Source organism: Aythya ferina (assembly GCF_964211825.1).
Source record: "Aythya ferina genome assembly, chromosome: 2".
NCBI classification, from domain to species: domain Eukaryota; kingdom Metazoa; phylum Chordata; class Aves; order Anseriformes; family Anatidae; genus Aythya; species Aythya ferina.
The window spans coordinates 54,018,971-54,044,730 of record NC_140297.1 but is presented as its reverse complement, the minus strand read 5'-3'; the positions used below and the strand labels follow the sequence as shown (position 1 = coordinate 54,044,730).

The window sequence follows — 25,760 nt, the reverse complement described above, 5'->3', positions numbered from 1 at the left end:
TTTTTGCTCAACTTAAGTGGATTTGTGTTCCCCAGCGCTGTCCCAGTTGTACGTACTTAACTAAAGTCATTAATCACAATCATACAGTCCCTTTCTTTGCTTAGATGTATTACTGAAATCCTAATCTAAATGTCTGCTTCAAATGGAAAAAGTGCAAAGATGATACAAACAATAACATATGGATGTCAGTAAATTCCTTTCAATGCTCTTAATTTCTGCTACGGTTTAATGTAGCAAACATAGTAAAACCTTGTGAAGAAAGTAAGAGCACAAGGGGTCAATGCTATGCAATGAAGAAGTGAAAGAGTGAGGAGCTCTACTTCTTAGCCACCCACCTTCTGTTGTCTAGTGCTTTGGCTACATGTGCCTCTATTGTATATTTATAAAGGTATAAAAGATTGCCTAGACAAAAGCTCCCCCACCCAATGCAACAATGATGTACATAATATTCTCTATTAAATTCTTTCTTTTAATTACTGCCGTAAACTTTGATATTTTTTAACCACTTTTACCATTCAGACTTAGCTTCAATTAAAATAACTGTTAGTCATCCTCATCATTAGCATGTAAGACCATATACCCTGACAAAATTCAATACATCTTTACTTCAAATAGAATTAGTCATTTTACACTTGCACGTTTTATGGTAGAAATTCCTTCACAAATATATTGGGTGTAAATGGTAAGGTTTGGTAGCAGAGGAGGGCACAAGGAGAGGCCAGAGCTGCCCCATGCCAGTTCCAGCTGGCTCCAATGGCCCCACAACAGGGCATGGATGAGTCCCTCAGACAAGCTGTTGGCACCTCTGCAGAAATGTATTTAAGAAAGGGCAAAAAGAGCTGCAAAGAGGCAAGGAGAGAACAAAAGGAGTGCAATACAGCAGAAGGAAGACCAAGGTCAGAGAAGGAAGAGAAGGTGCTGCTCCATATGCCTGATCTGACATCCACCACACTGCCATCCATGGATGACCCCACACCAGAGCAAGTGGGTATTTTCTGAAAGAACTGCAGCCTATGGAGAGCTCATATTGAAGCAGATTTTATTTTCCTGAAGGATGGCAGCCCATGAGAAGAACCCATGATCCAGCAGGTGAAAAGTGGGAAATGGCAGAAGTAGCAAAGAGGAATTGACCTATTGAGGTCAACTGAGTAGCAAAGAGGTACTGGCCAAATTCCAACCCCATCCCCTCCTGTTCCACCTGGGGTAGGATGGGAGTTGAGGAATGTGGGATGAAAAAGCGAAATTGAGTTTAGAAAGGGCAGAAGGAAAGGTGTTATTTCAATGTTTGTTTTTGTTTCTCACTACGTGAATGTACTGGCAATAAACTAAATCCATTTTCCCCAAGTCACACCTGTTTTCTCACTGTAGTAACTGGTAAGCAATCTTCCTGTCTTCATCTTGACACACGAGCTTTGTAATCCTATTTACCTCACCTGTCCAACTGAGAAGGAGGGATGAGTGAGCAGCTGGATTCTGCTGTTTACTATAATGCGTAATGAGCTTTTATTGTATTATATTACATAGGCTGAAATGCCATAATGCACTTTTTTCTATGTGAATGTCCCACTCTGTTGTCATTTTAGCTATACTGTATAAATATAGTACAGGTCAAAATAAGGCAAAGGTCCTGAATAAATAAGGCCCTCAAAATTCATCTAGCTAAGTATAGTGGGTTTACATGGCAAGGTTTTGGTAGCAGGGGGCTGTAGGTGCGACTTCTGTGAGAAGAATCCAGAAGCTGCCCCATGTGAGATAAGAGCCAGCTCCAGCCAGCTTCAAAGGGACCCACTGCTGCACAGAGCTGAGCCCATAAGCAATGTTGATTGTGCATCTGTGAGAGCATATTTAAGAAAGGAAGAAAAAGAAAAAAAAAGAAAAAAAAAAAAAAGCTGCTGCACAACAGCAGCTGGAAGAGTAAGGCGTGAGAAACAGCCTTGCAGACCCCAGGGTCAGTGCAGAAGGAGGGCAGGAGGTGCTCCACGCACGCAGCAGAAGTTCCCCTGCAGCCTGTGGAGAGGACCATGGCGGAGCAGGCTGTCCCCCTGCAGCCCATGGTGTGCCACAGTGGAGCAAATTTCCACACTGCAGCCCGTGGAGAAAACCACAGTGGAGCAGGTGGATCTGACCTGAAGCAGGCTGCAGCCTGTGGAGAACGGAACTAGAACAGACACCGGGATGAACCTGCAGCCCATGAAGAGGGGACCACACAGGAGCAGGTGACCTGGCAGGAGCTGCTGCTCTTGGGGGACCCAGGTTGGAGCAGTTTGATCCTGACAGATGGACCCCATGGTATAGACCCATATTTGGAGCAGTTCTTGAAGAGCTGCTGCCTGTGGGCAGCCCCTGCAGGATTGGTTCAGGGAGGACTGCATGCCGTGCGAGGGATCCCACATTAGAGCAGGGGCAGAGTGACCGTGAAGGAGCAGCAGAGGCAAAGTGCTATAGACTGACCACAACACCCATTCCCGTGTTTCCCTGTGCTACTCAGGGTGAGGAGGTGGAAGAGGTTGGAGGAGGGGAGAAGGCGTTTTTGGTTTCTTTGTTTCTTCACGTCTCTAGCCTGTTAGTAATAGACAATAAATTTGACTAATCCCCCTAATGTTGAGTCTGTTTTGTCTGTGACAATAATTGTTAAGTAATCTCCTTACCCTTATCTCAACCCTTGAGCCCTTTTCATCGTATTTTCTCCCCTTTCCCTTTGAGGATGGGGAGTGGAGCAGCTGTTTTACTCTGCTGCACACCTGAGTAAAACCACCACACAAAGCTATCTGCAGCAATGTTGGTAGTGGCTGATAAGCGTGACAGCTGGAAGCTTGAAGTGCCAGAGTGTCCTGCACATATTCTTAAGGTAAATGTGTACAAGGCTGCTATTACAACAACCCTGGAATGGATTCCTACAGAAATCTTCAAGACTTGAGCAAAGTATTCTCTCATCTCCACTCCACTGAAGTCTGTAAAACATCTCTGTCAAACACAAACTATTTCCAATTTCTGTGTCCCTGTGATGCACAGTACTTACCAAAGTATGGTTCATTTGGGCATCCTTTCAAGCGCACCCCCTTCTGAGTGCATTCAATCAGAAAATGCCTTACAAGCTCATTCGACAAATCTCCAACTGTGTTAAAAAAGAACGAGAAAGGGCATGAAGAGAAGCAAGGAACAGAGTAGTCTCACAAATTAGCAGGTCTTTATGAAGCAGTTTTCCACATTAACACCAAATGTTTTATACAAAGCATGCCAAACACATTAGAGCTGCTCTGCTGCAAGATTACAAGATGTAGTAAAAAGAGAATTCTGGGGAAAAAAAATCAAACAAGCAGATAGCTCACTTTAGATATTCAGTGGAAAATCTTCTAGTATTATTATGGACTGACATCCAAATATGCACTGGTATCCCAGCTACAGAGAGGAATATGAATTTGGAAAACTAATGGCTAGAAATTCTGGTGTACTTGCGAATTAGAAGAACTTGTATCCAATGTGACAAGGGAGTAAAAGTATGACAAAATACTCACATTTCTAGTGACAGGACTGAAAATTTCTCACAGAACTTTCCAGATCAAAACAATAGAAGATTTAGCTGTACATGCATAATGATGCCAAGTCTCTCAATGAATTTTTAAGTTTTAAAATGTTTTGAGTTTTACTCCAAGCCTTTGCTCCTAAGGCAACTACATGAATTATGGCAATTATATGAAATACTCAGGTTTTTGTATCTCATTAAAATACAGTTTTTATGTCCCAAGGCTCTAAGACAAATCTTGAAATTGTAACTGGGATATAATGAAGAGATTTAAAGAATAAAAATTCCCTTGAGATTTACCATTCTTTTAAACATATACATTAATTTGCATACATATAATTAAGACAACTTCACTATTTCTTGAAGGACTAGTTCATGGTATTTCACACCTGCCTACAAACTGGAGCTCTTTCCAAGCAATGAAAGGGTTAGTTTATAGCAATAGAGCAAAGCTGCCAAATCATTCAAACCTCAACAGAAGAGCTATGAATAAATGCTGCCTTTGAATCTGATTGTATCAGCCATCTGATTGTCCAGTGAACACATATCCTCAAAGGCTCACTTTCAGACTAATATAGATGAACACATTAATCTGGACAGCAGAAACCTATATGCAAGCAAGTACTGCAGAGTTCACCGTTTCAAACAGCTTACCACTTGCCATTATTTTCATACAATATTAAGAATAAACGAATATAAAAAGAGTAGTTAAGCAGTGGAATGGGTTGCCCAGGGTGGTGGTGGCATCACCATTCCTAGGGGTGTTTGAGGAAAGGTTGGATGTGGTACATGATTTAGTGGGTAATATTGGTTGGTAGGGGGACAGTTGGACTAGTTGATCTTGGAGGTATTTTCCAAACTATGATTCTATGAGACTGAACAAATTCGTGCCCTCCAGGATGAAGCAGTAGGAATCGAAGCTAAATATCACTGAGGGTGAACTGGAAGAGTACTAGAGTCTTGATTACAATTTTCTTACCACTTACCTGTAGTACAACTAACATAAACTGGCTCTTAAACACTAGTAGAGCTTGAACTTTCATGTCTTCCTGGATTTCATTGATCTTATAAGAAGAGATTAATAAAAACACCTACAGCTATTCCATTTGCCTCCTTGCAGTTGCTATCACCAGTGCACCCCTACCGTCTACCTCAAATTAGACACTGCAGTGGTTCTGTTGATGTTGCTTGACAACAAAAAGAAGTATTATATGACAATTTTTATAAGAAATCTCAAGATAACATATGAAGTGTAGAGAATTCAAAAATGTTATTGTAATACAAGTGGATTGCTGATGTTGCCACTTCTCTCTGAGTAAGCTTTAAATCTTAGCAAAAAGAAAAAAAGAAAGAGCAAAGCACACTTCCACACTAAGATTCAGTGCTTTCCTGTGATCTACATTTGCTTATCCCCCCCCGGCAATGAAAATCACCCCAATTCCTCACCCCATTTCCTTTCTAGTAGCACCAATGAGCCAAGAACACTACAGATACTGCTTACTGGGATCCCATAGATTGATTTATGCTTTCCTTGTGTTCTTTTCATTTTAGCTTTCACAACTATCAGGCACAAGTTATATATGGAGGCAATAGAGCTGGGAGAATATACGTATTTCATCACTTCTTTTAAACAACTATCATCTTTCCTTAGGGAACCTCCTAAGATTTTTCTATAACATTGAACTGTCTCAAAACAAAATCCTGGGGTCAAAAATATTCAACATCCCAGCCAAGTGAAAGCTCTGCATGATCGTATGAGGATGAAACACAGACTTCTAATTTCTAGGGAGGACCCATTACAGAGATGACGGTTTTTGTGTCGGGTTGGTAAGGTATGATACATGTGCTGCCACAATATACATACATTCACAAGCCATGGTCAAACTGAAGAACAAACATCTTATCCAGTCCCATTCAATAAGATACTAGTGCCAGGAACTAAATGGAGCCTGTAATTCAAGTTGCACTTACTGTAAGTAGGAAGATTCCTACTGATTAACACACAGTAATACAGACTTTCTAACGTGTGGTTTGTTAAAGGACAGATAGAAGGCATACAGTACCTTTCTTATTTAACTGCAGAACAGAAGGAGGTGGTGTAGCAACTTTCATTGCTAGCCCATAGGCTCCCCGGAAAGAATGACTGTCTCGAACAATGAATGACCCAGGCTCCTTGTCCTTGAGAACAGCAATGGCTGTAAAGAATTTTAGAGAAGAGAGAAAAACATTTCCAAAACAATACACACACTCAAAAATTACAGGTGCAAATCTATAATTAAAAGAAGAGTAAAGAAAATAAGATCCTTTATATGTCTCCACTGCTGTAGAAGAGACTATAATTGAACGTATTTGGGGAGATCTGACTAAAAACATCTCATGTGAATTTCATGGATACTTATTTCAAAGTAAGCCTGAAATACAGATCCCTAGTGACTTTTTTTAACTGTGAAAGATGCAGGTTCTACCAGGGTTCATGCAATCAGTGCTTCCAGAAGAAAATGCTGAGTAGTGGTAAACTGCTGTTACATTGACAAGTCAACAGATTTCTACCACCCACTAGGCTACAACTGATTTTTACACAGTAGCTTAAGTTGATTTTTACACAGTAGCTTAAATCTGTGCCTCAGGTCAGTGCCTGCACACATGTAGTTGGGATCACTTGGAGCTGTGAATGATACAACAGAAATGATACAACAAAATTGAAGCTGGAATCTGAATAAACACCAAAGGTCTGTGCATGAGTTTTCATTTGCTACATGCTTTTCCATTTATCAAGAATACCGTGCAAACATTAGTTAACAACTACTGTTGCAGTACTGACCTAGGTAATCAAGTCTGATACTGATGATCATAAGCGATACTGATAGCCACATATGAACTTTCTGGCAATGCAAATGCAGCTTCAAGCTGACAGTGCTGATGTAAGCTCCAAATGAAATTTTAGGTGTAAGTTCATGGCAGACAACCCTCCCTTAAAAAAGTAAAACCAAATCAAACCAAAAAATAAATGCCACGCACTAAACTAAAAAAAAAAATACCTGACACTTATACTTGGAAAATGTACTAAAAGGTGAAGAGATTAAATATGAGTTTTGTCCCTTTCTTTTTTTTTTTCTGATCTCAGTGACCATATCAAAGGAAATGCAGCAAAATAAGAGCAAAATGACAAAAACTACACCTCAAGTATGTGCATGTGCACACACAGCCCAGGCAAAGAAAATGTGGCCCTATTCCCAATTTTCCTGGCCCCATGTTGTTTCTTTTTAAGAAAAAAGGGCAAGCTGATTCCTGTTTACATATTGTCAAATTGTTAGAATCATGACAGAAAGCACAGCATTTTAATTCCCAGGCTGAACAGACAACAGTGTATTTCTTTTCTTATGTAGCTTCAATAGTCAGAGGCCATCGGTTCTCATCTATAAACAATGTTTCTGTCTCTGCAAAGTACTCTCACTCTATTATGTGTTTTAAAGCAAAACAGGATGAAAGTGGGTATTTGCTCTTCGAATGTCCAAACACTGAAACACTTTACATCTATAGTCTGTGATCTCTGCTTGAAGAATGATACAAAGTCTTCCTAGAAATCATTTGCAAGAAAACTGCTCTTGTTTGGCATAAGTCTGCTACAGACTAAAATCTAATAACCAAAAATCTTAACCTCACTTTTAAAAATGGATTTTAATTGGTAAAAGAGGCATACTACAAAGTTGGGAAGATAATTGTTTTCATTTGTTCAAGCAGCTAGGTTTAACATTCCTTTACGATCTAGTCTCCTCTTTAAATCCACATCAAGACAGGAAACTGTTTCTGCCCATTTGCAGAGCACTCAGTGCTCATTATGGGTGGGGAGCAGAAAATGGGAAGGAGAGTGAAATGAAACAAACAGTGAAACATGATCCAGAGGTGAATAAATAATCCATTTTCTATGACCTTTATCCTCCTAGGCTCCTATTTACCACCACATTATAAGGGGCATCCTCACAGTCTGAGAAAATATGAACTAGACAGACACAGCAATTCATCATCTGCCAATAGCTGAAAGCTATTTGGTTTTAGTTCCAAGTCTGATGATGTAAAATTCCTTCCCAATGCAGAACTGCTTTGACATTTTCCTTTTCAACAACTTCATTTTAAGAATCCCAGATTAAAATGCTTTCAATAGCTTACTAAATGCTACTCAGTATAGCCCAATATTACAGTACAGACACAAGGATGGTCAGTCAGACTGACTGCATTTACAAAGCATCCAAAATACTTTATTTACATATGGATGCAGGGTCAAAGTATAAGTTTCCATGTATTTTCATACATGGAAATGTTTTCATGTATTTTCATACATGAAACAAAAACTTTCCCCTCTCATTCAGTAATATATCTACATATAGATGTATCTATATTGTACATCATAAAGATGTTATTCCATAGGAGTGTTATTTTGTGATCTTTAAGAAATAATGTATGTCACTTGCAGCTGGAAGTGAAATTTAGGCTACAGAACAACTGGTAGACAAGGACTGCTCTCAACCTATCTACACAGGGCAACACACATGGCTGAAATTATGCCAGAACATCACATTTGTACTCAAACGGTTTCTGAGAGCAGCAGTTGTTTGTTATTGAATCATACATGCTTGCTACTCCAAACTCTGGAGGGCTAAATAGTTTTGCCAGGCACGCTGGTGAAGACTCACCGTAATATTAGATTGTATTAATAGAGCATATTCTGCTCAGATTTTCTTTCAGCATACCTTAAAACAACTTCCATCGTTGTGAGAAGGCAACAGACAAATTAGTTTCTCAGTAAAGCACTTTTGCAGAAGCTACCACAGGAATACTCAAATTACTATGTAGTTATTCAAGTTAGGATAATAATTTGTCTGAAATATTTGAATGCCCTCCACTCTCAAACTCTGCCTTTGGACAAAATAAATTGAAGTTGTCTTCAGCCCTTATAGATTTTGTATTTCTTTCCGTAATTATTTTAGATGTCTGGTAGTCATAAAAAAAAAAGTAAGACACTTTCACCAACTAGCCTTTCTGCAAGTATATGCCTCAGAATATACATCAATTGTTATACCTTGTTCTCTTGAAATATCTGGTTTATACCAGAACTTGGATGTGTCCTGGACAAATTTCACAGTCACATGTTTATCCGTTGTGTTTTCTATAAAATAAAAGGGGAAAGAGAAGTTAAGAAATTTTCTAAATATAAAAGCATTTTTTGCCTTTCTTTTTAACTTCCAACCACATTAATAATTCTAAAAACTCATGATTAGAAGGACAACAGAGAGGAACTTTGAACTGTTTTAGAACCATACGTTAAGACTCCAAAAGCCCTCTTAAAGGTTAATTTTGCAAAACCTAAAGAATATGAAAAACTTTTACATTTATAAAGCTACACCAAATATAAAGTTTTTCAGTGGGACCCAGTGAATACATATCAATATTTGTAACTATTCTTGACATGAATATAGCAAAGATGCGCAAAGAAACCAGCCTTTATTAAGAGAGGTTGGACTGCATACTCCTTGTTTGTGGTTTCACAGCTCAAAAGGTGGGCTACCCCTGGCTGACAATTAAGGAAGGGCAGAAACAGTTCTGCAGCACTGTCCTCAGAATAATACATCTAAAACCAATGAAATGGTGCCTCTTATTGCAAGCATTCAAGTCCTTTCTGCCATTTTTATTCTGGTGGTTTTTTCCCCCTCCTCATTTTAAAAATCCCCTAAATGGGAGCTAAACTCATACAACTCAGAAGTATTTTGCATTTCTCTGATGCAGAACCTACCTGGCACGAGGGAAGTGCTTAAAATTTTTGAGAAATCTGGGAGGATGTTTGGGAATGGGATGCTGATTGTACTTCCACTGTGGGGGCTAGAGAAGCCACTTGAAGAAGGTGAGACAGAGGTGAAGGAACGGTCCTCTTCAGAGGACCTCTTTTTCTCTGGAAGAGGTGGTTGAGAATGTAGGTTCCCTCCCAGGTGCTGATGAACCGTATTGTTTTGACTATTGTGTCCAGAGGCCACTGTAAGAAAGTTTTGTGCCAAAAAGACATTGTCCTCTGCACTTGCCACTGATGAGCTCATGGTTTTAGGAGAGATGCTAGTGTTGGCTATGAAAGTAGCTTGTTTCTCCTCTGGAGGGGAGCTACAGACCATGTTGCCCCCACTGTAGTTCCGGTAGGCCCGGGCACTGCAACTGTTAGCAGGTTCTTGTTGCTGTTCCACTGGCGATTTCTCCAGGCTGCTCCGGGTGACAGCTTGCAGTCCTGGGGTTTGGAAATGAGACAAGAGAGAACCATCTTGCACAGGGTGTGAAAATTCCGAAGGCACAAGGTAACTTCCTGTTGGCCTGTTATTTCCCATTGAAAGCTGGAGCGATGGGGAAGATTTAGGGCTGCTTTCAAGCCAATGACATTCTTTTGTAGGAGAGCTGTCAAAAAAAAAAAATCAAACACAAAAATAATAAAACAGCCAAATAATTTTCCTAAGAAGTCACTACACAGTCCATACTGTGGTCATCATTGAAAGCAATCACTTGCTCACTGAGGTACACTTTGAAAAAAAGAAAGATTTGGCAATACAGCTGGAACAAGGGACTTCAGCCCCACCCTGATCATTCATTTCTTCAATGTAGTTCATTAATTTCTGCCTTATCTCACCCTCCATCCAGCAATGCTGATGACACCATATCTGCGCTTGTACTGTAAGTCAGGCCACCAAATTCAGCACTGTTATAAACACTCCTGCCTCCTAACTGAGAGAGTTACTTTTAATATGAATTGATTCAGTGAGACTGTGTACAACATTGCTTCACAGACAGAGGTCCTGGAGAACCTCCATATGGTGACTTACAGCACTGGCTGAAAAAGAGCAGTAGGAGGCTGTTAAGCCAAGGCTGTCATCAAAGGCAATGACAAAAGTTTATGGAACAAAACTGACACTACCACAACAGATCTTACATGCAGAGTCTCTTATGTTTATTTTAAAAAAGGGGGGAGAAAGGGAAAGGGGAAAGAGGGAAGAGAAAAAGGGGAAAAGGGAAAGAATGCAAGACAAGAGCTAAGGACAGAGTTGTTCACCATCACACAGTAAGTGAATAAGCATGGTAAGAACACATTCCACAAGACCCAACTGTTAGATCAGGCCCCTTTCTAATAAAATTTATCTTGCAAGCAGAAGAGAAGCAAGTCCAGTGGTTAATTTTTGCATATGGAAACAACAAACATAAAACAATACAGAGAGCGAGAAACACTTTTCCAAGCTTCTGTTTGATTGATGAACTTAAATGTTAAGTATTTATATATTTATTATTTATATAGACAATAGTAAACATTATATTATTCTACTGGATAAGAGTTCCACCTGCCCAAGTGAAGGATAACAAATATCCTTCTAAACACCACAGACTATGCTTCTGACAAAACCATCTGATGAAAGTTTAAATTGGCTTCTTTCTTCTGAAAGTGAGATGCCCCTTTAATTTTGGCTGAAAAACATTATCAGCAATATCATATGTAAAGAGAGAACAAACCCATTTTGAGATAGAAAGTGAAGAGAACTGGCATAAAAATTATAAAAAATAAAAAAATATTTTAAAAATTATAAAGAAAGTTTTAATTAAAAGTGAACTGTGGAAATGGATACCAGTAGATTTGAACGGATCCAAGTAGGAGGACCATCAAAAAATGGAAGGGGAGCAAAGGGCGGAAAGGAACCATTCCAAAAGAAAGAAAAAAAAACACAAGCTGTAGTTATCAGCTAGATGAAATGAAAAGCAACAGGAAAAATAAAACGCCTAAAAAGAAGGGAACAAAAAATTCTAGATAAAGTTTAAGGAAGGAATGCAAACTTGATAATGACTGCATTGCCTGATAAGCTTGTAATTCATATCCACTTATAATTAAATGTCAAATTGGCTTCTCCTCAGAAAATACTAACATACTTGATACAGAGCAAAAGAGAAACAAGCTACTGGCATGTAAGGAACTCAGGTAGCTATTGTTTGACATTAGTCAGGCAAATCTGGTGAAGCCTTAGGCCGCAGTATGAGCTCCCATAACCTGAACCTGTTACGTAGTGGTGATTGAGCAACATTTTGTGTGGTTGGGGGGTGGGGATGTGCTGACCAAGGACATAGCAGAATGAGAGCGTGCCCCAGGAGATAAGAGAAGATATTATGCTCTGCAACAAAGAATTGCCAGTCTGAAGTAACATAATGTATATGTGTGAAGAACTGATTGGACCATAGTGGACAAAATTAAGATTGTATGGGTGTAAGAATCCAAGTAAAGTCTTGAGTGGGGTCCCTCCTTGGAGGAACCCAGCTCAAGCTGATAAATGTGTACCATTAAATTCTCACTACTTTAAATATGAATCAACACTTTGAGTGAGTTCTGGATGCCAGGTGCAACCCACTTTGCTAGGGGAAACAACAGGATCCCCTAACAAGATTATTATGATTCACAGTCGTAATTACAACAGGAAACTTCTTTCACAGTCCAAGTACTGACTCAAAATGAAATTAATTAGATAGGAAAACATATAGAAATCAACACACTTAAGTCCTTACTGAGAGTTTGACACATCAACCAACAGCATTCCAAATACTTACTTACTGTGAAAAAGGAACCAATTATCCATGAAAAGGTCAGTTAGCCACAAAAGAATGTTGTTGCAGAGTGATAGAGAAGGAAACATTATCAGCTGTAATAAAACACCCCTTCTAATAAGTAAATAGAAATAATTGTTCATGACTGACCACTGATAGTCCCTATTCATTTTTGTATTCCTAGATTTTCTTTAAAACCACATGTGCCTCTCAGACATATAAAAAACATCTGTGGATGTGTTAACTTCCAGATGGTGGGCAACAACATAATCACATATCACAACCAAACTCAAAAGTTCTTGTACAAATGCTCTGCAATGAACAAGCAAGCATAACATCTTCGCTGGCAATCACAATAATGAGAACTAAACGATCAGGTCAGAGAATCTTTTCCTACCTTTCTCCCACCGGGATAGAACTGTTACTTGAAGCAGTACATGAAGATGCTAAACACCGCTGAAAGGAAGGATCCATCTGCATGTTGGACCTCATCAAAGCAGGGTTAGCACCCATGGTGCTGTCAGACATTATCATAGAGTGGTTAAGGGCTTCTTTGTAACTTTGAGATTCTGCAAGAAAGGAAACAAAATACAAGACAAATTGAAAAACAACTCACATTTTTACAGGCCTTGTACTGCCTGAAAGTGTTTATAAAATGACCAATTTTGCTTTTAATAAAACTATTTTTTACGTTTTAAACAGTAACATTTTATTTCACAACACTGATTGCTGAAAACATCCAGCAGGAGAACAAATGGCAGAGGCAAGTTGTTCTGCATTCCACAGCCCGGTGTTAAGACAGAAATGTCTGTTCACGTTTCCTACCTAACTATATACAGCATGCACTTTAACAGCGAAGTGATAAAAAAACTGGAGGGTTATTTCAGCCCAACCTTCAGCCCACTGCTGAATGGGGCAGGGCACTCAGTGGCAAATGACAGGAAAGGCCAAGGTACTCAATGTCTTCTTCACCCCAGTCTTTCCCAGTAAGCCCAGCCTTCGGGAATCTCAAGTCCCTGAGATATAGAGAAAGTCTGGATCAAGGAAGACTGACTTGGATAAGAAGGACCAAGCAAGGGAGCATTTAACAAACTGGATATATGCAAGCCCACTGGGGCCTGATGGTAGTTCCCTCTAGAGCTGAGGGAGAAGGCTGATACCATTGCAAGGCCAATGCCACTGCAAGGCCACTCCTGATAACTTTTGAAAGGTCATGACAACTGGGAGAGGCTCCTTAAGCCAGTCTTTATTCATGTTTGGGATTGCCCCAACACAGGCACAGGACTTTGCACTTGGCCTTGTTGACTTTCAGGAGGTTTGCACAGGCCAATCTCTCAAAACTGTCAAGGTCCCTCTGGATGGCATCTCAGAATCATGGAATCACAGAATAGGCAGGGCTGGAAGGGACCTCTGAAGACAATCTAATCCAACACCCCTGCCGAGCAGGATCACCTCGAGCACATTACGCAGGATGGCATCCAGGCGGGTTTTGAATATCTCCAGAGAAGGAGACTCCACAACTTCTCTGGGCAACCTGTTCCAGTGCTCTGTCACCCTCACAGGAAAGAAGTGCCCCCTCATATTCAGCCAGAACCTCCTGTGCTTCAGTTTGTGCCTGTTGCCTCTTGTCCTCTCACTGGGCAAAACTGAAAAGAGATCGGCACCATCCTCTCGACACCCTCCCTTCAGATATTTATATACATTAATGAGGTCTCCCCTCGGTCTTCCCTTTTCCAGGCTATACAGACACGGTTCTCTCAGCCTGTCCTCGTACGACAGGAGCTCCATTCCTCTCATCATCTTCGTAGCCCTGCTCTGAACTCACTCCAGTAGTTCTACATCCCTCGTGTCCTGGGAAGCCCAGAACTGAACGTAATACTCCAGGTGTGGCCTCACCATGGCTGAGTAGAGGGGGAGGATCACCTCCCTTGACCTACTGGCAACACTCTTCCAAATGCAGCCCAGGATATCATTGGCCTTCTTGTCCACAAGGGCACATTGCTGACTCGTTGTCAGCCTGCGGCCCACCAGGACTCCCAGATCCCTCTCTGCAGAGCTGTACTCTAACAGGACACACACACACCAGCCTATGTTGGTGCTTAGGGCTATTCCTCCCTAGGTGCAGGAACCTGCACTTGCCCTTGCTGATCTTCATGAGGTTCCTGTCAGCCAAACCCTACAGCCTGTCAAGGTCCCACCCTATCTCTTCCGCCCAACATGTCAACTGCATTACTCAGGTTAGCGTCATCTGCAAAATTCCTGAGGGTGAACTCAATCCCACTATCCATGTCAGCAACAAATACGTTAGATAATACTCGTCCCAATACAGACCTCTGAGGGACACCACTCATCACCAATCTCTGCACTTGGACATTGAGCCATTGACCACAACTCTCAGTTAGACCTTCCAGCTGATTCCTTACGCACTGAGTGGTCCATCCCTCAAATCCATGTCTCTTCATTTTATAATCAAGGATATTGTACAGGACCATATGAAATGTTTTTCAGAAGTACAGGTAGATGACATCAGTTGCTCTTCCCTTTTCCACCAGCACTGTAACACCATTGTAAAAGGCCACCAAATTTGTCAGGTTTGATTTGCCCTTAGTGAAGCCATGCTAACTGCCACCAATCTCCTCTCTGTTTTCCATGTGCTTTAGCATAGTTTCAGGAGGATCTGTCCCATGATCTTGCTTGGCACAGAGATGAGACTGACTGGCTTGTAGTTCCCCAGGTCTTCCTTTTTTCCCTTTCCTAAAAACAGTGGTTATGTTTCCTCTCTCCCAGTCAGTGGGAACTTCCCCAGACTGGCATGACTTTTTAAATATAGTGACCTAGCAAATTAATCCACCACTTCCCTCAGGACTATTCCCTCAAATCCCTACTACTGAAGAGTTTTATAAAGGAACAATTTATTCCTTTTCTTTGCAGGTGCATTGCTATAACTACTCAAGCTCTATGGAGCTTGTCATTTAATTATTCTGGCATACGCTAAAAAAATCCAAAACCCTTTCACATATGCTCATGTTCAATTGCACTATTTTCTACCTCAGAGAAGGCCATGCAATATGATACTGCATGTGCTTAAGCATCTGAATAGCTTCATACACCTGAATAGTTCCAATCACCTCAACATCTGCAAGACTGGAACCAATGAGGAGACCACAGATGAAACAGTCTCTACTCTCTCTAGAGTACTAGATACACTTGAAAAGATTGATGTGGAGAAGAAAAACAACAACAAAAAAGACAGCTAGAGAACAACTCCAGCCCAACGAAGACTAAAAATAATCTTAATTTTTTCCATAAGGAAATCATTCTAATGATGTAAAAAGAAGGAAGATTCTCACTATTTCTGTGACCTCCACTGAAGCAAGTCCAAAGAAATCTTTTCAATACTTTTCATGGCACAGTCTGTCTCTGCTATTATTCGAATCAGGACGATGGAAGGTACTTAAAAGAAATGCCTGAGATAAGAAAACCTGCAAAACAGTGCTCTGTCTGAAAACCATTTGAATTCCTCACATAGCACACATACTGTACAGAGCAACCACTTAACTGGATGAGGAAAGCATTAGAAAACTACCAAAATGTCTTTAACTAGCATTAATTAGATCCATGCCAGCCATTAAAGTGAACTTTAAAGGAAATGCCTACAGAAATGGGTGTGGTGGGGAAGAGCTAAGAAAATCTGAATCTATAATAGTTCAGATATATTGTATTCACTCTCACACTGGTGCAAACACAGTCTTAGGCCATATTCCTGCTGAAATCAGTGGTGCTCCCAAGTATTATAAAGACTGATGTTAAGCCATAAACAAATATTTTAATATGTAATAAACAAGTAATACTTTGTCTTAACTATTATCTGAGGGAACAAAAATGGTTACTTGAACGTGGGTTGGTCAAACTAACATTGTATGCCTGATGAGCACTTGAGCCTCCCCAGTAATGCAACCTTCCATAGACTAAAAGCAAATGGATCTACTGAGAGCTGCATCTGTAAGGCAATATGTCTTAGGTGCAACTGACATCTCATTTATGTATGCGAACCTGCAGATGCCTCCCAGTTATACTACAGGTTGAGACAACTCTGTTACGATACAGGAGAGGATAAAGCATTCCCAGCAGGCATGGGGATTATGACCACAGGCTTAACTCCATATATATTTTTTTTTTATTTCAGTCAGTGCCTCTATACTTGTCCCCTTGGTATCAGACTGTGTGGGGTAGTCATTGGACTCCCGTTACAAAGAACCTGGGGGCAGAAAGGGACGGGGAGCTAATTATGAAATAACTTAAAATCTTCTCCCACTGTTATGCAATCTCAAGTATGTGCACAAGACTTAAACCAAAGCATTTATACATAGCAAAGTCCTCTCCTCCCACCACTTAGGCACTTGCTTAAAGATATGAACGAAGACGTGACTCTTCTTTGTTTCAGGCTTTGGATTGTCACTATTACCTTTACATCACTGAAAGCTGCATGACAGAAAGACCACTGACTGAATGCTGACAGATACAGCATTTCTTTTCATATCCAAATTTTCACACATGTAAAAGATTAACAGTGAAAAGCCACAGGCAGCCAGGCATGTAATCTGCAAAATGAACGCGAACTCTGCATAACTATTCCCAGGCTAGAAACAAATATATCTGAAAGGCACTTATCATGAAAGCAGCTTTGTTTATATTTCAATTAAAAACAAGCTTGCCAAATATTTCAGCTATGTCCTCTCTATTGTCTGATACAGAGTCCACACTCACCAGTCAGCTGTTAACCCTTTACTGTACAAGCTTATAGTTTCTACAGGATTTTTTGTATGCATGGTACAAACTCCTCTGGCATGTTTGCTGCAATCTACTGGTGCTTCTTGCTTCAGATCCTCTCAATCTACACTGTTAGGTCTGTTAGAACACTGACAATGTAAAAGTGCAGGTCCCTACTAAAAGAACCGACACACAAAAACTAATATCATGTTCGTGTCTCTTTAAACGCTGAGGTCAAAATACCTACAATTGCTGACACTGACGATCAGCTTTACAGACAGAACCTAAGAGATGAACAGCACTCTTTGCATCATACATTGACGAAAAGGGACACTCAGGAATAAAAACAAATATTATTGTGACCATATGCAAGTTAGAAGGTCCAGCTTGCTATTCAACCATCCCACTTAGCAGCAAAGGGAAAAAAATAGTAAAAGTTGCAAGAATCTTCTATTTGTAAGCAGCTCTTGGATGTACCCAGGAGAACAGTGATATGAACGTAAGATGTTATAGATTACTACTTGAATCCACTACATGTCCTATCTTAAAAGAAGAAAAATGAAATGTAAAAAGTAAGAGAGAAAGAAAGAAAAAAAAAAAAAGGAGGAAGGGGAAAGGAGAAAAGAGGAAAAAAAAGGAAAAAAAATAAAAAATTAAAAAAGAAAAAGGAAAAAAAAAAAGGCAAAGGAAAAAAAAGAAGCAGAGTGGCTTAACCCAAGCCAGGGTCCAGATAAAAGGTATGTAAAAGCATTCCTTTTTCTCTTTTCTTGTAGCAGCTGAATGGCAACATCACCCCACAGCTTTTGAGAAAGTAGTCCGGTAGGGAAATCAAAGAGCTGTCATTCCATTAGCATGCCTCGTATGTTAGCAGATCCTCACAGAATCTCATCTCTGTATTCCTTTTGGTTCAAAGGTGATAGCTAACGTGCTCTGAATGATTTTAAAAAATACAGTCAAAATCCTCAAGTTACTCTAAGTCACTGTTCTGCTCCCTACAATACGAGCTGGCCTCCCCCATACTAGCTCAAGGCAGCATAAAAATGAATGGACACAGAAAAGCACGTTACTCTAAAGCAAGCCAAAGTAACTGAACCACTACTAGCCTTAAAGAGCTGCAGAAAAATAAGCTTTGTGAAATTTACAAGCATTGCACAATCTCTTCTGTCCCTTGATCTATCCTTTGATGGCTTGCTTCATCAATGATGTAAAATTCCAGCCTAATGGAAGATGTATCCAAAACATTCCCTGTACCAACAGCCTCATTCAAAGGTTCCATTTCACCGTTCACATGAACAGCTGATGAAACAATTCCTTTAGACAGATTTCCTGGCAGAACTGAAGATACTTACAAGTGTAATGGAAGAGCTGGTGCAAGATGTCTTCTCTACCCAATGTAAGTAATTTCTTTTTTGACTGACTGCATTCATGGAATCATAGAATGGCTCAGGTTGGAAGGGACCTCAAAGACCATCCAGTTCCAACCCCCCTGCATTAGGCAGGGACACCTCCCACTAGATCAGGTTGCTCAGGGCTTCATTTAAGCTGTTCTTGAACACCTCCAGGGATGGGGCAACCACAACCTTTCTGGGCAACCTGTTCCAGTGCCTCACCACCCTCTGAGTGAAGAATTTCCTCCTAAACTCTCATCTAAATCTCCCCTCTTTTAGTTAAAAACCATTCCCCCTTGTCCTGTCATTACCTGATTGAGCAAAGAGAAGCTCTCCAATTAAGGGTAACAGCAAAAAATTGCTCTCCAACAAAGAAGGCCACATTCTATAAACTTGGTATTTCTCATTCACTCAGGACTCACCTTGGACTTGTCCTACCAGACAAGCATTCTCAAGACACTCGTTCCTTTGAAACACTTCTGAAAAATGTACACTGTAATCCCCTGCATTCAAGAAAAACTCAATGGCACTTTGGAGCTTGACATCGAGCTAGCTTCAACTACAGTTTGGCACTACCAACTTTGGCACTACCAACTACTCCACCACGGTGCTGAGCTGTTCGTCTCTCCTTCCGACATCTAGGGAACTGTAAGAGTTTCTGTGACAACAGTCTCTGCTGATACAACTTTATTTTATTCAGGACACCAAAGGTCAGATGATTGCCACTTCCCTTTTACAATATTCATTTTTATTCTTCATTAAGCCAAGTTATTCTGCCATTCACCTGAATTTCTTGGCATAAGATTTAGACTCAAGTCAGAGCTGAGGTACAAGGAAAGGTAAAGCAAGAATCCAAAAAAACTCCCTCCAGTATTAAGCATTAAAACAACATATCCAGAGACATGGTAGATGCCTCACGGTTTGAATTATATCAGTAAGGCAAAATGTACTGGATGAAGATCTTAAGCACATATTATGAAAAAGGTTCATTTAGGTATGTTTCTTTACAAATCTTTAAATCTACAGAAGAAAAAAAGTGGAGAAAGATTTCTCTGGGAAAAGCAAAAAAAGACCAGAACGGAATTGAAGAAAGTTTTAGTATACCCAAGGGAAGAAATTCAATTATTTAGTTCCTCCATCTGCAGGAAGTTCTCTTAAAGATAAAAGGCCCATGATCATATGAAAGGATGTAGAAAAGAAACAATAAATTAAAGGAAAAAAACATCAGTAAGCAAATTACAAAATTAATGACACTGAGTAAGCACAATTTTAGCTTTTCTACAGAAAGCTTGAAGGAAAGATTACTTTGAAAATCATAGTTTCACAGAAAAAAAAAAAAAAAAAGTAAAAGGAAAAGAACTTTAGTGGAAGAGAGGTAAGTATTGACATGCAAAATCCAGTGACAACTAGCTGGACTGGACGAAGTGAAAAGGAGTGCACAACTGTAATCGTGACTAGGGGGTAGCAGAAGCTTATGCTACTATGTAAAGCCAGAAAACCTGGAAATGGTGAATTTATGACAAAAGGATTTGGCTTCCTGTAAAAAGAGTTCCTCCAATGGATGACACGAGTGCTAAGACTTCCTTTTTGTGAAGCTTCTTAACAACCTCTACAGGGCTCACTGGGAAAAGCAGAATTAAAACTCCTGCATATAGAAAAAGGAGACAGCAAGATGGTCCACCATTAAGCATGGTTCTTCTGGGGAAGCCATATTGCCTTTCATCATCTCTCCTTCTGCTTTTCCAAATGCTAAGGTGCCAAAATTAATAGGAGACTGAGATAACACTGAAACTCTCTCTTGCCACCTGCCTACCAACTTTAAACTACCAACTTTACTGAAACTTTTATATTTTGTACTTGCCATATTCAGCTTTCAATTTCACAAAAATAGACTGAATCAGATTATACCCTTACAAAAAAACAACTTTGGTCTCACAGTTTTTTTCCTTTGTACAGAGCACATGAAATAGGACAAGAAACAGGCTTCAGTGAAAGATGCTTAAGATCTTTTTTATTATTTCAGCTGCCAGGGAAGAGAATAACTTTATTTCCTCTTTTGCATAGTATGTGCTACCCTTCCCAACAAAAGTTGTTCCACCTTTCATTCAGAGCTAAATTTACCCAATCTGTTGGCTAGCGAAATTCTACCATTACTGTTTTAAACACTGAGAACAACAGTTTCAAACTCTGAGAACAACAGCTTATTTACTGTATTGCAATTTTTTTGTTGCTATTGTTGTTGAGAATAGTTAAACATAAGTACACTTAAGCAAGCCTGAAAGCAAAAACCCTGAAAACCTCAGGCAGCAATGCTTTTCCTTTCATTGTCTGAGAAGGTGAAGTTAACTGTTTTATGCTCTTCACAGTTTTAAAACGATATACTTGGGGGTTTTATATTTTAGAAAATAAGTGTCTGTTAAGAAACCCTCCAAATAACTTGTAGACTGAGATAATGACAGTCATCATTAGTTTATCTTTTGCCTCAGGATATCTCCCCCAAAATCTGCAGTAACCAAATGCTGAATCAGCACTTTGTTACTTTGCTCCATTGCCATGGAGCTCTGAGGAAGCATGCGAATGTGCAACACTTTCTACAAATCTACTTTATTAATAAACTGGACTTTATAGCACAAGATCACTCAGATATTTCACTGACTTAACAACAGAACCCCTGCTTTTTCCAGTATTTCTTCAACTCTCTAATTTAGATGATTTAGAAAAAAATAAATCATCTTAACTACTAACAGTTTTTGTCTCCTTCTCAGATTTTTCTTTTTTGACTTTCTTTATCTTAAAAACAAATTCCTATTAAAGTCTAGTCTAAATCTATCCTCTTTTAGTTTAAGACCATTCCCCCTTGTCCTATTATTATCTACCCAAGTAAAGAGTCCCTCTCCGTTCTTTTTTTTAAGACTCCTTTAAGTATTGAAAGGCCACAATGAGGTCTCCCCAGTCTTCTCTTCTCCAGGCCGAACAGCCTTGGCTCTCAGACCTTCTTCATATGAGAGGTGCTCCAGCCCCTTGATCATTTTAGTGGCCCTCCTCTGGACCCGTTCTAACAGCTCCACATCCTTCTTGTGCTGAGGGCTCCAATGGAGACAAAATAGAGGGGGTACAATCACCTCCCTTGACCTTCTGACTATTCTTCTTTTAATGCAGCCCCAGATGCAGTTGGCCTTCTGAGCCGCAAGCGTGCACTTCTGGCTCATGTTGAGCCCTTCATCTACCAGAACCCCCAAGTATCTCTCCGCAGGGCTGCTCTCTGTCTTCTTCTCCCAGTCTGTTCTCATGGCTGGGATTGCCCTGACCCAGGTTCAGTACCTTGCACTTGGACTTGAACCTCATGCGGTTCACATAGGCCCATTTCTTCAGCCTGTCCAGGTCCCTTTGAATGGTGTCTCTTTCTTCTTTGCTATCAGCCACACCACTTAGCTTGGTGTTGTCTGCAAACTTGCTGAGGGTGCACTTGATCCCATCATCTGCGTCACTGATGAAGATATTGAAAAGCACCAGGCCGAAGACAGACCCCTGAGACCTGCTCATCACTGGCTTCCACCTGGAACCATTGATCACCATTCTGTGGCCATCGAGCCAGTTCCTTATCCACCAGATGGTCCACCCTTCAAACTGTATCTATCCAATTTAAAAATTATGATGTCATGTGGGACTGTGTCAAAAGACTTACAGAAGTCCACGTAAATGATATCAGTCTTCCTTTGCTGACTGATGCAGTCACTCCACCATAGAAAGCCACCAGATTGGTCAGGTATGATTCACCCTTGGTGAAGCCAGTCTCAGATCACCTTCTTGTCCCACATGTGCCTTAACATTGCCTCCAGAAGGACTTGTTCCATGATCTTGCCAGGCACAAAGGTGAGGCTCACCAGTCTGTAGTTCCCCAGGTCTTCCTTTCTTTCCCTTTTTAAAAATGGAAGTGATGTTTCCCTTTTCTAAGTCACCCGGGACTTCGCCTGACAGCCATGATTTTTCAAATACGATGGACAGTGGCTTGGCAGCTACATCAGCCAATTCCCTCAGGACCCTGGCAGGCATGTCATCAGGCTCCACAGACTTGTAGTTGTTAAGTTGCATCAGGAGGTCCTGAACTGCTCTTTGCTTACAGTGGGACGGACTCTGCTCATCCAGCCCCCACCTAGAGATCTGGGGACTCATGAGATGTAGCAAGCCTGACCAGCAGTGAAGACCAATGCAAAGAAGTTGTTAAGTACCTCAGCCTTCTCCACGTCTTTTGTTGACAGTTGTCTGTCTTCATTTGTCAGAGGTGTTACTCTCCCCTTAGTCCTTCTTTTACAGCCAATGTACCTGTAGAATCCCTCTTATCCTTTGCATCCCTTGCCAAATTTAGTTCTGTCAGTGTCTTGGCTTTCCTGATCCCATCTCTGCACATCCAGACAGTGTTTCTGTACTCTTTCCAGGGCACATGGCCCTGTTTCCACCATCTGTGCATTCCCTTCCTTTGCCTAAGTTTGACCAGCAGGTCAAACTGAAAGATACAAAACAAAACAAAGAGGTAACAGACAAAAACATCTTAGAAAATTCTCACTAGAAATCAGAAAGTGTTTTGTCACTAAGGGTAGTACAGTATTGGAAGAGGTTTCCAGGATCATGGTGGAACCTACATTAGGAGGGGGGTTCCTAACTCAAAGCCAGTACAGGTGTTCCTGTTCTTAGTCACTGGTTGAATTATAGACAACTAAAGGTACTTCCCAACCATCTTTTCTTTCTTTCTTTCTGTGGTAATTTCTTCCTCATGCTTAACAGTGTATCACAGTCATCTCTAAACTTTTTAAAATTGCTTACCTCTATTAATTAAAAAAAAAAATCACACACCTGCAATATATGTATATGTATTTAATTATGAATTGCACATGTACTACTGAAGTTCTGCTATTTCCCTCCCATCCTCCAATTAATTTTGATTGTAGAATTGTTGTTGTTGTTCTGCTTTTTGTTTGCTTGATTGTTTTTCATATAGGAGCTGGTTTTGGCTGTTCTTTATGCACATTCATAAACTATTCTTCACTGTTGTCTATGTTTGTTTAGAAGGAGTACACTTCACAATTAAAAAAAAATATATACCACCACAGGGTCAGATGGTGTTGAGTATCTTTCCCCCTCTTATCAAAACCTACGAATAACAACCAGGATTACAACTCCTGCAACAATATAGCAAAACCATGCTTGTTAAAGAAAAGACAAAGTTACTACTGCTTGGAGATTCTGTTAATTTCTATTTGAGTGGATCAACTCTCTTTGCAAGTAACCAAATCAGATGGGCAGAACTGGCAGGATAAGGGAACCTGTGAAGATGGTGGCTCTAGCATACACATACTAACTTTGCTGCACTAGCAAGGCCAGCTTCAATTTCTTCATTTAATAGTACTGACAAGAATCTCAGTGGTACATATTATGTGCTTGGATATTACAGAAAACATAATGCAGGATCTGACAACCTGGAAAATTAAACAGCATATCTGGAGAGATGGTAAAGAATTTCTCAGATGTTTCTTTGGTGGAAGAAATAACATGTTTAAAAGCTAGAACCGAAACTACTAATAAGTAAAGGTAAGCTACACTGCTGTACTGGAGGCTTCTAACTTCATGCAAATACTTCTTGTGTGCATTTAAAGAAAATAAATAAATAAACAAACAAACAAACATTCTTGTCTTATGCCTAAAGAGGACTGCAAATCATCTCTGCTGCTCTTTGAGGAAATATCCTTGGAATAGCAGCTCTCCTCTTTAAGTACTAGGTGAGCAAGGCTGTCTCTGTGACATCTCCACAAAAGTTCCTGTCTTTCTAGCAAGATGAATGACAAGAGTGGGTATTCACTAGCTAGGATATTCCTGTGTTACAGCAACTTCTACCTCCCATAACGGCCCCCAGAGGCTCCTGCCAGTAACAAACAAATGCAACCCCCTGAAGCTGTGCCAGGCGTGAGCTTATCTCCAGGCAACCCCAGGATCAGGGAATTAATTGCACTTGCCCTCTGCCCCTGTCCTCACAGAGATAAATATTACTAAAAGGATGATTTACCAGACCCCAGTTTTCCCCATGCACAGTCCCTACCCTGAAGATCTTACTCTCCAGCATTTCTGAGGAAGTTACCATTCCCCTGACAGACTCTTAGACTGTTTACAAATGCTTGATATCATTGACTCACTCAAAAATACTGAAATATAAGTAAGTCATACTTGCTGAATGGAATTTGCAACACATCTTTAAAGCAGTAAGATCTGCATCATGCTTTTCTGAAGTTGTTTATACTAATTTCAGTTTTATTTCCCCAAATGGTACCAGAAAAAAAGAGTCTTCCCTAGGGACTAAAGCAACCAGTTGTGCGTCTTCTCGCATATTTTAAAAGATCTTGCAGATGCTCTGTTATTGACTTTAAGCATAGTTTTGCTGTCTTAGGAATGCAATTCATCTGTTGAAGCATCTCCTCAAGTCATCCAGGTCACATGAAAGCACAGAGCTTGACATTTATAAAAACACTCTTTAGGGAGAGGGAGCCACTAATACAGCTGTCAGTCCATAATGCATAAACAGGAACACTACCATTTTGCCTTTAAGTTCAGCAGATCATCCAGTCATGAACAAAAACAAACCCAACAAAACTATTAGGGTATAATTATTAATATGACTTTTTTTTTTTTTTTTACAGCAAAATAATTAACTGCCATTAGAGTCAGTTCCATTCTTAGTTTATCTCATAATGGATTTTCAGATATTCACATTGCTGTATAGGACAATTAGCATTAAATTGTAGAAGTTTTAGAAGAAAAAAAAAATCCCTAGGAATCATAAGTGTACTAACTTAAAAAAGAAGAGTACTCATTTTTCAGGCAGAATGTTCTGGAAGAACAAGCACCCTTCAAGAAAAAAAAAAGAGAGGAAAATGCTTGCCCTGTTCTTTGTGCTACCAAAGTTCATTAGGAATTAAAATTGCTTGACATGTGGGAAACACAGGTCTGGGGTGTGTCAGCAGAACTGAAAAATGCAACTCCTCTACTGGCAGATCCACTGAAAAAGACAATTAAAAGGGGGAGGAGTGGAGCACAGCAGAGCAAATGTCAAGTGAACAAAGGAAGGACTGAGTTCAGGATTGACTTTCTGACATTCTTGGAAAGCAAGCACCAAGACTCAGTGAAATTTTCAGTTTCATGTATGATCCTATCTACTGTGCTTAAGGCAGAAAAGAGGGTCAAAGAAAGTTTCAGTTCTGCATTTCTCATCTCAGTCCAGTTCCCTGGTGCTAGCACCAGAGAGGTCTGAGTATGCAGCTTTTGATGTCTCAGGAGAACCTAGCAGGAGGAACGGAAGCAATCAAACTAATGTTCAGACCTTAGACCAACCGTCTCACTTCGCCCCCCCCTTTTCCAAAATACTGCACAAATGTGTAGTACAACCTCTTCAACCTGTTCGCTTTTCTGGAGTCACTTGCTCA

The 25,760-nt window shown here is 40.2% G+C and overlaps 1 protein-coding gene across 7 annotated transcripts in view; it reads right to left on the bottom strand.

The window, feature by feature from the left end:
* Nucleotides 1–25,760, bottom strand: part of TNS3 (tensin 3) — a 247,381-nt gene that overhangs the window by 13,484 nt on the left and 208,137 nt on the right. For all 7 annotated transcript variants that reach the window (XM_084510046.1, XM_084510042.1, XM_084510044.1 and 4 more), the window contains 5 exons: nt 12,531–12,702; nt 9,312–9,955; nt 8,601–8,687; nt 5,587–5,718; nt 3,020–3,115 (listed from right to left, as the gene is read on the bottom strand). In XM_084510046.1, coding sequence (XP_084366172.1) covers nt 3,020–3,115; nt 5,587–5,718; nt 8,601–8,687; nt 9,312–9,955; nt 12,531–12,702 — 1,131 coding nt within the window. The remainder of the gene's footprint in view (nt 1–3,019; nt 3,116–5,586; nt 5,719–8,600; nt 8,688–9,311; nt 9,956–12,530; nt 12,703–25,760) is intronic.